Source organism: Cydia amplana, chromosome 19 (genome assembly GCF_948474715.1).
Source record: "Cydia amplana chromosome 19, ilCydAmpl1.1, whole genome shotgun sequence".
Classification (NCBI taxonomy): domain Eukaryota; kingdom Metazoa; phylum Arthropoda; class Insecta; order Lepidoptera; family Tortricidae; genus Cydia; species Cydia amplana.
In genome coordinates this window covers 9,495,894-9,511,152 of record NC_086087.1, presented here as the reverse complement: position 1 = coordinate 9,511,152, position 15,259 = coordinate 9,495,894, and the positions used below count along the sequence as shown (strand labels likewise).

General features: G+C 37.0%; 2 protein-coding genes across 3 annotated transcripts in view; one reads left to right on the top strand and one right to left on the bottom strand.

Annotated features, from left to right (window-relative positions):
* Positions 1-393: 393 nt before the first annotated feature.
* Positions 394-15,259, top strand: part of LOC134656962 (chromobox protein homolog 1-like) — a 179,759-nt gene continuing 164,893 nt past the window's right edge. Inside the window, exons 1-6 of one of the 2 annotated variants that reach the window (XM_063512525.1) lie at positions 394-513; positions 1,842-1,965; positions 3,602-3,625; positions 3,940-4,086; positions 5,067-5,245; positions 6,474-6,562. In XM_063512525.1, the coding sequence (XP_063368595.1) occupies positions 415-513; positions 1,842-1,965; positions 3,602-3,625; positions 3,940-4,086; positions 5,067-5,245 (573 nt within the window). In that variant the 5' untranslated portion in view covers positions 394-414 and the 3' untranslated portion in view covers positions 6,474-6,562. The remainder of the gene's footprint in view (positions 514-1,841; positions 1,966-3,601; positions 3,626-3,939; positions 4,087-5,066; positions 5,246-6,473; positions 6,563-15,259) is intronic. The other variant, XM_063512526.1, reaches the window with a different exon arrangement.
* LOC134656813 (uncharacterized) lies at positions 9,420-14,916 on the bottom strand. The gene is made up of 2 exons (XM_063512338.1): positions 14,890-14,916; positions 9,420-13,063 (listed from the first exon to the last, which is right to left on the bottom strand). The coding sequence occupies exon 2, from the start codon at positions 13,053-13,055 to the stop codon at positions 9,471-9,473; it is 3,585 nt and encodes a 1,194-aa protein (XP_063368408.1). The 5' UTR covers positions 13,056-13,063; positions 14,890-14,916; the 3' UTR covers positions 9,420-9,470.

Here is a 15,259-nt window from a genome sequence, read left to right as displayed (position 1 = left end):
TGTTAGTTAGTTTCATAGTTAAAGCGAAATCTTAGCTTGGGTTCCTTCATTCAAAATGGCGGGATAAAAGCTTGGTTGTTTGTTGTTTCCTTGTTCAGAAGTAATGATTGTTCTTAATTGTTAGCCACAATATAATTATGGTCAAACAATAATATTGTAGGCTGTTAAATAGGATTAACAGCATATAACAAGTTATTGTGTATTGATATTTTGTTTTTGTTCCATATCCTCCAAGGTTATACTTTGGTGGTCCTATATAACTGAAAAAAAAAACATGTTTGTAAAGTAATCAAATACAGTAATTGTAATAAAATTTTTCGTTCCACTTAAGTGCTGATGACTTCACATGTGCCATAGTCCTTAACATGAAGAATCATGGTTAGCGTTTTACTAATAACGAGGGTTTCGTTTCAGATGAACATGTCTGAGAAGAAGAAGGAAGGAAGCGAGGCTGAGCCTGAAGAAGAATTCTCTGTGGAGAAAGTTCTTGACCGAAGGGTCCGGAATGGAAAAGTGAGTAAACACATACTAAAGTCTTCTTATCTTCTTTTATCAGTCCCATAGGACAGGTTAATTCGGCAGGCTAAAAACAGGCCGTTGACAGATTACTAAGGTTTCTGGATTAGGGGCTATTCATAAATTACGTCATTTCAAATTGGGGGGGGGGGGGGGGAGCCTGGACTGGGGAGGAAACGGGGTCATTCGAAGCATGATTTTTGGATGATTTTAGGGGGGGGGGGTCAAGAAACGTCAAAAATCGATGACGTAATTTATGAATAGCCCCTTATCATCTACCTATGTATTATAACATATTGCATTGATTAAACTAAAAATAATCAACTAAGTAGAAGAGTACTTCTGCAATACATTTTTGCACTTAATTATGAAGGCACTCTCAGTTGGGGAAGAAATTTCTAAATTTTTTGACCATCAAAGTCCTTTTCTTCAGCCCGAGATGATCCTGATTACAGTAATCACCATAAGCATAGGTTTGGATAAGCTAGGGTCTATGGCAGTGGTTCCTAACCTTTTCAGTCCGGTCACCCCTATGACTAACTAGGGAACCTGATTTTACCCCTCTTCCCAATGGTAATAAAAAATAAAACGTGTACGTTTGTTGTATTGTTATATTAGGTTAGCTTATTACCCCCGTAAAATACCAGTTTTACCCCCACGGGGGTAATTACCCCCAGGTTAGGAACCACTGGTCTATGGTAACACCAATTGACAATTTGATGTGGAATGATTGTGTATTTGAAGTAGAGCCTAGAGCCGTCCTAATGTATGGTAGCCAAACCTTGGCCCTGACAAAAGATACTACATCCCAGCTGGCATGCTGCCAGCGCGCCATGGAAAAGAGCATGATAGGTGTACGTAAGACTGACCGGCTACGAAAAACATCCTAATTAGGAATAGGACGAAAGTAAGACATTGCCACAAAAATTAAAAGACTCAAATGGAAGTGGGCTGGCCATATCATCCGAGGCACAGACAAATGGAGCAAGCGAGTCACCCAATGGTACCCAAGAGGGGTAAAAAGAAAGGCGAAGAAACCTCTAATGAGATGGGACAATGACATCGCGCAGGTAGCTGGCCATACCTGGAGTAGAGTGGCAATAGATTGGAGAGAGTGGAGAAGGTTGGAGGAGGCCTTTGCGGAAGGGCAAGCAGACAAAGAATACAAAAGATGGGAGATAATAGAGAGATAATGTGCAACTGTTTTTTGTTCCGTAAATAAAGGCTATTTTATTTTTATTTTATTTTATAGACCCACAAAGTAATAATAAGACTAATAATTCATATGCCATGAATTGCCATTATCTATAACTTGATATTTACAGGTGGAGTACTTCCTAAAATGGAAGGGGTACAGTGACGCGGACAACACATGGGAGCCCGAGGAGAATCTCGACTGTCCCGATCTTATCTCAGCCTTTGAAGAGGCCAGGAAAAAAAAAGAAGCTGGTACGTAAGATATATTCCTAATTATGTTATCTGTTGGTTGTGTCATGCGATGCACAAAGACTTTACATATTTAATAGGTATTTACTAGGGATGTATCGACTAGTCGGGAAAGCCGACTATCCGGCCTCATCTGTAGTCGGCGACTAGTCGGCAAAAATGGCCGATTAGTCGGCAATTTATAAGTGACAGAAAAACAGGGCTAAAAGAAATAAACAGCTAATATTTACCATAAGCTTTTAACTTATTTAACCCAAATTCCTAGTTAGGGTGCTTACGAAAACTTGTTCGAATTATTGATGGTCGCTTTCTTGTGTCCAATTGTCGTATGTGGTTTAGGACTTATTTTTTATTTTTAGCGTTACTATAATATGATAAATAGCGCGACGAAAGGGGTAAAAGGATTGTTTTTTAAGTGCATCTGAACCAAACTTAGACGAAACTAATGATCTGGCCGACTAGTCGGCCGACTAATCGGCCATCCGAGCGCCGATTAGTCGGCTAGTCGGCCAAATCAATAGTCGGTACATCACTAGTATTTACTTAACAAACCTGCATGATTGCATTGATTGCATTTATGTCAAATATAATTGTTGTTGGGGGGGATTCAACAGCTACTGGTGGAGAGCAGGGGGAGGCTATCTCCGCATACGCGATGTGCTAATAAATCTATAAAATTGGTATCTAATGTAATTGTACTCTGGTTGAGGTGTACCAAAAGGGTACGCAATGAGAGAGCGGCGGGGCGGCAGCCGGGCTCTAAATAGTATTGAATAAATAAATAAATACATAGAATGCTCACTCCATACATCAGTTTTAGTACCAAAAAGACTATTAGCATCTAGCATTGAGTAGCGGAACTATCAGTACTGCTAGTTGACAATAGATGTAGCACCGACCGGAAAGTCTTATCTCAACCGCATAAGACTTTCCGGTCGGTGCTACATCTATTGTCAACTAGCAATACTGATAGTTCCGCTACTCGATGCTAGATGTAGACACAGAAATTAATAGTCTGAACTGATGTATGGAGTGAGCACTCTATGTATTTTTTTCTCTATGATAGTATTGAATAAATAAATAAATAAAAATAAAAAGCATTTATTTCAGATGTAAAGTCCATCGGGTTTAGTATCATTATTACTAAACTTAAAGTTAGGGTTATTATTATATAAAACTAAAAAATAAAATAACAAAAGTCGATAAGTAGGTAGGTAAGTATTAAGTCGATAAAAAAAGCTCCCGTGCAATGGGCAAAGCAGCCGCTTTGCCCTTGCGTATCAAAGCGCAGCCACTAATTCTCGCCTTTGCCGCTTCGGCGCTTTCTAAGTATGCGTACCCTTTGCTACACCCCAACCGACATGTGTTAAAATTAACATTTCTGTAATCAACCCGCATAATCATATTCTGGGTGGAAAGGGTTAAAAGGTTATAACCTCTAGTGGCCCACCATACAAGAAAAATTGGCTTTCTAATTTGATCATAATTGTTTTTTTTTGTTCACTAATCAATTGAAACAAACCAAATGCAACTCTGTTCCAATTAAATAAGATTTAATTTTAATTGAAGGTAATTAGTGGGTCACTAGAGGATAAAGGGCCAATATTCACAACTCATATCCATTTAACACACTTCACAGCTGGCCCAGGAATAGGACAATCTGGTATGAATAACTCCATCACACTAACCGCTTGTAGTTTTAATATATTATTTTTGCCTAATATTTTGTGAACTTGCATGTGTCAGACTTATTTTATACCACAACACAATGTATATTGTAGTTGGGAACCCAATAAATTTTGTAATAAATATCTAAAATGGTTTAATTGAGCATACCATCCATGTGGATATGGAGCTTGTAATTAAAAAAAAAGTCGTGACAAGTATTATTTGCTGTATTCCAGACTTTTATAGATTAGCTATTTTTATACATTGCTTAATGGCCTCTAAAAAACTTATAGGTACTTCTTTTTCTAGAGGGTAAAACTGCAAAGGTGGATAAAGAAGTGAAGAAACGCAAGTCCACCGCAGCCACGCCCGATCTCAAAGGTGCTAAAAAGTCCAAGAGTGATGACAAGAAAGCATCTGGCTTTGACCGTGGCCTCGAGCCAGAGAAGATTATTGGTAAGATCCCATTTGCCTATTATGGTTTTTATTTTAAACGCAAATTGCTATGGAACCTTTTTTATCTTGGAGGATACAACTAAACGGAGTAGCCATTAACAGGCTTTCCCCTCTGTCGAAAATAGGCGGCCAACGGTCATACACAATGTATGGACTGACGTTTATCTGACATGGCTATTTTTACGTTACGCATACATTTGACGTTCCCCTCCCCCGCAAAAATCGCCAGACTGTTTTGTACAGAAAATTACAGACATGGCGTCTCCGTTTGATTATATCCTCCAAGTTTTTTATGCATAATATAGAACTTTTTTGTTATTCATTTTGTGATACTCGCATATCGGTACAAGTAGATATTGCTCTTATTGGGACCTAACAGTGAGTGTGTTGTCTGTGTGCAAATAATTCTCTGACCATTCTAACTAAACACAAACTTTACAGTAAGAATGCGTACATCTCTATGCGCTCCCTATAAGCTAGAACTCTAGAACTCTAGTGCTAGTAATTTGACAGTTGACAGAGTCAAATAGTATGAAAGCATAAGCACAAAATTTCACTCTAGCTCCATTGAGCCATAGAGAAAAAAATACATAGAGTGCTCACTCCATACATCAGTTTTAGTACCAAAAAGACTATTAGCATCTAGCATCGAGTAGTGGAACTATCAGTACTGCTACTTGACAAGAGATGTAGCACCGACCGGAAAGTCTTATGCTGTTGAGATAAGACTTTCCGGTCGGTGCTACATCTATTGTCAAGTAGCATTATTGATAGTTCCGCTACTCGATGCTAGATGTAGACACTGAAATTAATAGTCTGAACTGATGTATGGAGTGAGCACTCTTGTCTTACTTATTTCTCTATGATTGAGCTTGATCGTCTTTTATTTCCCCAACATCCACTGCACAGTCACAGGCATTAAAGTTTATTGCACACAACCAAATGAAACAATTGTGAAATATTCCTCATTTCACTTACAGGAGCAACAGACAGCAGTGGGGAGCTGATGTTCCTGATGAAATGGCAAGGCACAGACGAAGCAGATCTCGTCCCGGCCAAGCAGGCTAACGTGAGGTGCCCGCAGGTCGTCATCCTGTTCTACGAGGAGAGGCTCACCTGGCACACGCCGGCGCCTGATGATGCCAACAACGATGACTAGGTAAATTCTTGCTAGATTCTATCAACAATAAACTCAAAGCTTTCTTTAGCGATTTTTATATTTATAGTTCGTTTTTTTTAGCATTAGAAAGAACTTGAAAGAAGGCAAGCGATCCTGACATGTCTTTTAATTGAAAAACGCTTTTTAAAAATCAGTAACTATTACTTATGAAAGCAGAAGAATATAAATGATCGTATTAGATTCATAATTGTTACATATTTGCCTTAACTTATTTTTAAAATGTGTTTTTCAATTAAAAGACACATCAAAATTGTTTACCTTATTTCTAATGCTAAAAAAACGAACTATAGGATTGTGGGGGACTATTTATTGTTTATGTAAATGCCCAATCAGTCCTGTTACATTTAAGGACCATAATACTGTATGAAGACATTGATGTAGGACTAATGGGCGAGATAATTTTTTTTTAAATAAAATTTCACGTTTTCTCCATAATAAATAAATGTATGGAAAAAGTTTTTATTAATTTGTGGCTTTTTAGTACATCACCGTAAGTTGACCCCTAGGAAACTATTGATACTGGATAGGAATGGAATCGATTGCCATAAAAAAAGTTTGCTATAAATGACCTTTTTCTTGCACCCTGTGTGTTTTTTCCAAAATCTGTAAACGCCAATCTTCATTAATTTGAAATTGAGGGAAGGTCTTCTAAGACCATTTTCGCGTAGCAGCACGGGATCTGGTAGCTGTTGTCACTGACCCAATAAGAAAATCCACCCTGTATATGTTTGATCTGTGTTTTGTTGAATAAAGTGTGTGCAATTTATTAATTTGTTGAAATTGTGAAGTTACCTACATCTCAATTATAAGAGGGGCTGTTCATAAATTACGTCATCTATTTTTGACGATTTTGGACCCCCTTCTCCCCCTAAAATCATCCAAAAATCATGCTTCGAATGACCCCGTTTCCTCCTACGTCATGCTACCATCATCCGATGTCCAGCCCCCCGCCCCTAATTTGAAATGACGTAATTTATGAATAGCCCCATAGTGGTAATATGTATTTCAAAGCTGAGCTTGAATTAGAATCCGCCTAAGCTCACTTTGCACCGACTTGAATAGAACAGTGAAGGAGTGTCATTATTATTTAAAACTTCATATTTTCATGGATATTAGACATTAATGATGACATGGCCACACTTGTCATTACAAAGCCCCGCAGAGTTACCTTGGTCCAACTCTAAAGTAGTTTTTATTTTCTTTTCAGATTTAACTGCTGGAAGGTTGTGGAGGTGAAAATATTCCATTACTGTGGTATCGAAACTGTTTAATTTTACTCTGATTCATTTAAACTTGGTGTTTTTCAAGCAATATATACTTTGTTGGTTGGGAATAAGGCGTTATTTGTATTGATATTCATTCTTGAAAACTGTTCTTATAAAGACCGATGAAGTATTGCCTTTTGCTTGAGAAAGTCATACCCATTTTTAGAATCCATTATGAAATGTATCATAAGGGCTCCAATCGTCGCTGTCCTATTGTTTAAAAGTACCGGTCAAAACTTTCCAACTTGTAAGGACCCAGCTTAAAAATTAGCTACGTGCTTGTTCGCGTCTTTCCTGTACACATGGCAAAGTTAACCCTTAAATGTATGATTTTTTGTATAATTTCCTAATAAATTGAAACAGATGGGTAATGTTGTCACAGCTTTTTAGGGTTCCGTAGCCAAATGGCAAAAACGGAACCCTTATGGATTCGTCATGTCTGTCTGTCCGTCCGTCTGTCCGAGTATGTCACAGCCACTTTTTTCCGAAACTATAAGAACTATACTGTTGAAAGTAGATGTATTATGTGAACCGCATTAAGATTTTCACACAAAAATAGAAAAAAGCAATAAATTTTGGGGGTTCCCCATACTTAGAACTGAAACTCAAAAGAAATTTTTCATCAAACCCATACGTATGGGGTATCTATGGATAGGTCTTCAAAAATGATATTGAGGTTTCTAATATAATTTTTTTCTAAACTGAATAGTTTGCGCGAAAGACACTTTCAAAGTGGTAAAATGTGTGTGTGTCCCCTCCCCCCTGTAACTTCTAAAATAAATAACTCCTCTAAAGTAAGTAAGTAACTTCTAACAAAAAAAAAAATATGATGTACATTACCATACAAACTTCCACCGAAAATTGGTTTGAACGAGATCTAGTAAGTAGTTTTTTTTTAATACGTCATAAATCCCCTAAATACGGAACCCTTCATGGGCGAGTCCGACTCGCACTTGGCCGTTTTTCTTGTCACACGTTGCTATGGTTACGGTCTCCTGAGTCACTCTTAAAATTCTAGGTTTTTCGTATTTAAAATGAACCAAACTTGCATTTTATGATAGTTATAAGACCTTTCCATAATGGGACATCTACTGAGAATGTTAGTAGAACATGGTACAGCAGTTCTTCTAACAATCTATGCTACTATTATCTCCTCGCTGATGGAACAGAATAACAACAAGAAATAGTTGATTGACCCTTGTATAGATTCTGGGAAATTAAAGATAAAAATCATAGTAATTAAAAAATAATAGGTATATGCATATTGAGCCACTGGCCATCAAAATATTCGATGTAGATCTACATCATAATGCATTTAAGGGTTAAGGGTAACTTTGCCATGTCTTCAGGAAAGACGCGAATGAGTTAAGCATACTTTAAAATCTATATGACCCATTATACGCTCAAATTGTGTAGCATCCATTATTTTTATAAAACTGATTCTATTGAAATATATGTGTTACTTTCACTCTCAAAAATATTTTCTACACAAATCTATTCCAGTCCACGTTGATATATTTTTGAGTGTGCTTGCAGCACAGATGTTTTTGGGTCACGGTTAAACTTAATTTGCTTAACCCGTGTTAAATTTGCAATACTTACTGGTACATTAAATGTATGTTCATTGCATTAACTACATGAACGATTTGTAAATTATTAACGCTTGGGATTAGACAGTGTTTAAAATGAAACTATACTTGAGTATGTTTCTGGATTTGTGGATTTACACAAAAAGTTATGTGGATATAGATTAAGGATCAATCATAAGCAAATGAACTGAAAATAATTTCGTAAAAGTTTCAAACAATGATTTCTTAATTTTTTTTGTAATCTTATGACTTGTTTTGTCACCCATACAGTTCATTATGTCTTACCTTTTTATTATCGACTGTAGGTTAAGTGACCAGGCAATAAAAGTGTTTGCCAAATTTATTTTTTATTAAGCATCTCCTTTACATACCTAATTCCATTAATATGTGTGATCAGATAAGTATCTTCGCTTACAGTGCTTACAGCATTACATAGGTATATAAACAGTGCAAGTGGGCGTGTCCACGTCCACACAGAGCGAGCGAACTCGTTCGTTTGTGGGCTAGCTGCGAATAGCTAGGTAAGGTTGCGCACACAATAAATTATAGAATAGAATAGAAGAAATTTATTCAGAAAACGCTTAAATTTAGGTATTACATGAGACAACAGAACTAGTTTATTTTTAAGCGTCACTGAAAAGGTCTCCACTCACCGTAATGTCAAGATACCACCTAAGGATCTCGACGATCTTCCGTGGAAACCCTTCCGAGAGCGCAACTACACGCTAAAGTACAAATTTTATATAAGTGCAAAAGTTTCAAGTAAATTTAATAAGGTTATAATTATTATTCAATTAAAAACTAAAATAACAAACTACGGTACCTAAACAGTCATTAATCAGGTTAATCTGTCATACAAGGTGAAATTAATTATGTAATATGCGTTTGTTCTAGTAGGGATGGCACAGGAGTATAATTAGCAGTTTCTATAATAATACCGGTCAAAATCATAACCCTCCTATTGCGTTGTCGTACCTAGTCGGGTAAAAACAGAACAAACGTTTACTTGTAGACGACGTTTCATCGATTGTATTCGATGTGTCAAGAATAAGACAATTGTGCTTTGATTTTGCAGCTGATTAACTCGCAGTAGGACTCCATTCATTATACGGTAACTCTGGTTGCCAAAAGTTGCCTTGTAAATCCAGTGACCACGACACATGGCGTGGGCACAAAACAAGGGGCACGATTTCTTTTACAATCAATATCTCGTTGTCTTAGGTAAATAATTGTTTTTGGTAGAGGCACGTCGAATTATTCTTGGGTGTCGACTGCGCGCAGCAAATGGACAGACGCCTTTGAGCATGCCGAAACATAAACATTGGATGACTGGCTCTTTGTGGACCCAAATCACAAATTCATATGCCTACAATTTTTATTTTTATGGTAAAAGTGCATTTTTACCTCCAAGGAGGGGTGAGTTAAAATTGTTTTGTAAAACTCCAGTAATGGGTCGTCTTTGTCATTTCCACAGTATGATGGTAATATCCTTATAGAGACTAAATAAGACTGTGTCAGCTCTTCCGTTAGCATGTGTTTCAAAATTTCTAATCGAATTCCTTCATCTGGAATGAGATCGTCAAGAACAACCCCTAATGCCTTAGTAAAGTATTCATCAATGCTAGGAAAGAATGCCTGTATGTCCTCTCTCAGAAAGTCGAGGCATATTTTACCGAATTGTGGGGCTACTTCCTTGCAGATGGCGATCCAAAAGTCATTGTCTTCTTTGTAATTGCTGCGATCAACCTTTACTTTGTTATCGTGTACAACTTGTGCAAATGCAACTGTCAGTTTCCATTCTCTTAACATGAGATACGCGACGTTTTGATCTAGCTTTTGCTCAAGTTCTTTTTGAATATTAGCAAACATGGCGACGGGCACCATCTTATCTTTCTCTACAAGAGGCCTTATTTTTTGGCGCAAGATGTTCAGTAGCTGTTTAAGATTAGTTTTCACGATGTCATTTTTATCTTTTGTTGCCCATACAGCTACCGAATGTCTCAGTAAAGGCAACAGTACTGTTTCATATTTCTGTGCTTGGATTTCTACACTTCCAGAACAACAAAGGAATGATGCTAGCAAAGGCATCAAATTATTATGAACAAACCCATCTGTCTTATCTTTTGTATAGACAGCAGTAAAGTACTCTTGTAGAATCTCGGCTAAGAACTCTGGTTCCATCGAATCTATAATATTCTCCATATCGCATATTAAAGCATTAAGGGTTTGTACGTATTTACTTTTGTCTAAGTCCGACTTTGTAAGCAACGCTTTCGTAAACTTGTAGCTTCTCATCACAAAGGCAGGTCTAACACTAAGGGGTACTTTTCTGGCGTTTCCTAGGAGTTCGTATATGGTTTTGTCTTCCTCAAAAGTAAGCGCGTCAATAAAAACTGACAGGAGACCCCAAACATTTTCAATTTTCGATGGTTTTTTTTCTTTGCACAGCATTTCGTAAGAGAGTTTAAATGTAACCGCTCGAATCGATAAGTTTTTAATGGTTTTCCAGTGAATACTGAAAAGTCTTTGTAGATCTTCGCTTTGCATTTTTGCAAAAGCACATCGGATACCATGTTTCTGTAATGAGACGGGAGAGTCTAATAACTTGGGTATTAACTCGCTACAGCGGACAGTGCACAAGTTGTAGAGAATTGCGTTTAGAGACGGAAGAGCGAATTGCAAATAATCTCCTTTAGCGTAAAGTAGAATTTCGTCAGGAGTCGGCTGAGGTCGAGCGAAATGCATATTTTTAGCTATGTGCTTCCTCAAACTCACCAGGACTTCGTCATTCTTTTCCCAGTTTATTTTTTCGTCTTCCGGTTTATATTCGTTGATAATAACGGACAGTTCCCGTTCCGGTAATAGGAAACTCAAACCTCGCAGTAAAGCTTTATGCCCAAGAGGTTGAGTAAGCCTCTCTCGATATGATTGGGACCATTCAGAGGCAATTGAATCAGCCCAGTATATCCTTAGCTTTGTGAGAAGTTGCCGCAAAGAAACTGCGTCGTTACAACGCATGCTCGCTACCACATGTTCGTATCGGGAGAGTAAACTTGGGTCGTGTTTCAACGCATTGACACATACTCGGTCAGACTCGCACAACAGAATTGATTCTTCAAACATGTATTTTCTCCACTTCTTGTTGACGTCGTATATCCATGATAGTTTGGTCTTTATGGCGTTATCTCGTTTAACTTTGATTAGTTCGTTAATTTTCTTCAACACATGGGGATAGTCTGCTAGATTTTTTTGCCAGTCATTTAATAATGTGAGCATTAGTTCAATCAACTCAACATTTTCATCGAAAGAAGCATGATCATCGAAATTTTGTTTTTCAATTTTCTTCAATTGATATTTGTACAAGAATTCAAATAATAGTGTTTGTTCTGGTACGGTCATTTTTGTCTGGTATTCTTTAAAATTGTAAAATTCAAATCTTTTACTTACTTTTTCAGGCACGTCCTTTTTGTTTATCACTTCATGAACAATTATAGCTTTTAGGATGATTTGATCGTCATCATCATCAAAGTCTTCGTCTTCCGACTCAATGGCATTAAAGATGTTCATCAAAAGACCCCAACACTTCGAGTCATAACTGAGAATGTTGGTGGGTCTGTGAAGTAAGTTTTGAACGAATTCAACTTTGTTATCTTTGGAATCTTTTAGATGATTATCATTATAATATTGCAATAAGGAATCCAAATGTCTCAAGTCGTGATCAACGACTCGCGTTAGCCGGCGGAACATTTGGTTCTTATCATAATCGTCAGTAGTGTTTTTTATCTTTTCTTTAAACTCTGTTAAAACTACGTCAAATGGCAAACACTTGTACCAGTTCAACAAGTCACTAGTATCACTGCAGCCACTGCGATTGACGTATTGGTATAATCGTATCATTCCAGCGTTCTCATCTTTGGGTTCATCCCCATCCACGTCTTCATTACTGAACGCACTATCTAAAATATCTATTTCCTGTTTATAACATTTGTTTATAAATATATCTCTAATCAAATTTATACGTTGTTCTTGTGGCATTCTTTTAAGGAAGCATTGCACCTTGCCGAAATCAATCCAAGTAGGTTCTTGGATATTTGCTTGTGATAGCAAAAACTCTCTAACTTTATTCTCATCCAAAAATTTGACGAATGTTGGAATATGAATATGGTTAGCATAATGACAGAAGTTTTGATGAATTCGTTCAGGGCATGTCTTCATTAAGAGTTTAGTAAACTTTGCATTAAATACAGGCAATTCTCCTCTTTTGCTTTTTGCTTGAGTTTCTATCATATCGAGGTAAAAATCTAAATGCGTGTTTAACAAAAACATTGTCTCCTGAAACCCTTTGCGAGTGCAGCCCCACTTCTTTATACTTCTGACGTATACTCCTAATATATGATGTGATTTTTCACAAAGGCGTTTCAGTAGATTTGTATCAATGTCATTAGAATATTTTTCGACCTTGATCTCCATAAATGCGACAGAGCAATGTGGCAACCACTTGAGGGCAGTATTCAGATCGAAGGGTTCGTAGTAGTTGAAGAAATCTTCGACACGTTTCTCGTCTCTTAAGTTGAGCCTTATATGCAACATCAATTTATTAGCCGCTTTAGCCATCATGTTCGGGATGAGATGTGAATGTAAGTATTCCGGATTTATAATATGGGCGTAAGTGTTATCGGTAATAAGCCAAGAACTCTGCGTGAGTGCACGTGAGGCGTACAACATGTCATTACCCTTGAGAATCCCCAGAATGTAATCTACATCCCTATTTGCCCTGGCGATATCGACCTTGACTAAGTTGTTTACATCATCTTTGTTGAAATCATTGTCTTCTAGGGCGCCCCTTGCCTGGTTTGCAGTAGATTCTTGGACAATTTTATTGTAGCTGCGATGTTTATGTCCTAATGTAGGACCTTCTAACATCACCGGAGCCATTTTAATACCTGAAAAAAACAAAGAAAGATGATGACGAGTTCGTAGCTTTTGGCGTCGAGACACTCGGAACGTGGGGTAGAGGAGCGCGTGGGCTCCTTAAGGAGCTTGGTAAGCGGTTAAGGGAGGCAACAGGGGACTCTCGCGCAAAGGATTGTCATCGCTATACAGCGCGGGAATGCTGCCTGCGTGATGGGCACCTTGCCGAGGGGCCTAGGTTTAGAAGGTAGGTTTTAGGGATTTTTATTTTTTTTATTAGGTTTAGTTTTAGTTATTTTATTTTATAAGGTACTTAAGTATTAAGTTTGTATTTTTTACGTTAAATAAACAAATTTATTTTAAAGAAAGATGATTACTGATTTTTGAAGGCTGAGTAGGTACACTACCTACAGAGTCTGTAGGTAGTGTACCCTCTGCAGTACAGAGGGCCTACGACGAAAATCGAAAGTTTGCTATCAGCCTCTATCGGTCTTGCATAGGTAGATATCAAGTAACATGCGAGATTAGTCATTGTTACCAACTGACATTTCTTTTTTTTTTTAAATAAAACGTCATCAAAATTAAATTCCTTTGTTTCTCAGAGATGTTCTAAATTTGAATATACCTAATAGTTGGGCAGTAGACGATGCTAAATGTGTACTTACTCCAGCGTCGACCAGACCTATTGGAATCGAAATATTAGAAAAGAAGAAAAAAAAGTTGTATAAAGTTCAGCGAGCCGGAAAGCATCTACATTTTTTTTTAATGTTGGAGGGTTAAAAAATCGTTTGTGGGTTTGTTCGTTTTACTCCACGTTAATGCTATATTTTTTCTATAACTTAATATAACACTTATTTGTAGGCATTTTCTTAATCTGACGAACACAAGTTTGACGCCTAATTTTTACACTGTGACCGTCAGATTAAGGAAATGCGTGCAAATAATTATCAGATTAAGTAAGTAATATTTAGCACAATTATAGCGTTAATTTGGACTAATATGACCAAATCCACAATCTGTTTAACAATTTGTTGAACCCCCCACCAACCAAGGGCTCAACATAGATGGCTAAAAGGGGTAAAGGTAGACTACACGGGGTAGCAAGATATCACTCATATCTTAATTTGACGCGCTCGAGTAAACACAAAAATCCCCTCTTGGGCTCCCCCCTACCATAATTAAAATATCGATAACGTGAAGTAAATATTACGATTCAACCACAGATGAAAGTTTGTTAATACTACATGCCATTAGCTAACGCTTCTGAACATATTGGAAGTTATGATATGAAAGAAGATAAAATGTTAAATTGATGCCTAAAATGTTTGCCTTAAAGGTTTGCCTCGTCGACGTCGTTTTCTTTTTGGACTTAAAGGAAATTAAAGTATCTACTTAAAGACCTTAAAGCAAGACGATTAGATTGGGTGTAACACCAATTATGGAGATAATAGGACCTATATTTCAGACTCGAGAAAGTTAAAATGGTAAAAATGTTGTGTAAGAAAATAAGTTAAAAATAATCATAAACGCACATTTAACAGAACCTTGTTGCACTGTTATCATAAATTAGCATTTCGACCTCCCAATTCCAGCCAGAAAAAACAAGTGAGTCATTTTGCAATCCTAATAATAGACATCGTCCGACCCAGCAATTGCATTTGCATTTTTTACGCTTGTCCTTGTTATTTCAGTGTATAACGCCCACTTTTGAACACTAACATTAAAACACAAATATGAATCAAATTAGTTAAAGACTTATATATATATTTTACGTGGAAAATAACATTAAACTATAATTAGGTAACAAAAACAATGTTCAATATGTTTATTACTTACTAGAATTTTATTTTGGTCTTACCTTTTCTTTATCATATAGATAACCACAAATCCTCTAAATTCAACGATTCTTTTGTATTTGCATCTAATGTTGTGTTGTGCAATTCACCGGGTGTTTGTCTGATTGTGATTGTGCGTCAGCGTATACATGTCATTTGTCATGTATAGTTTAGACAATATTTTCGTTATCTGTGGTGCAAACTTGTGCTAGGTTCACATGGACGCGTTTTATAAAGTAAGGCCTCGTCTCCACGGTTGTTATTGGTGTAGCGATTTTGGCTGTTTCTAAGTACTAAGTATGACTACTAAACGTATAACAACTAAACGTCATGTAATGCAAAGTTAACTGCAATTCATAATATGGTAGCTAAAAAACATTTCGTTACTAGTTG

Coding starts and splice junctions, on each gene's coding strand:
- LOC134656813 (XM_063512338.1), bottom strand. CDS start 13,055: ATGGCTCCGGTGATGTTAGAAGGTCCTACATTAGGACATAAACATCGC.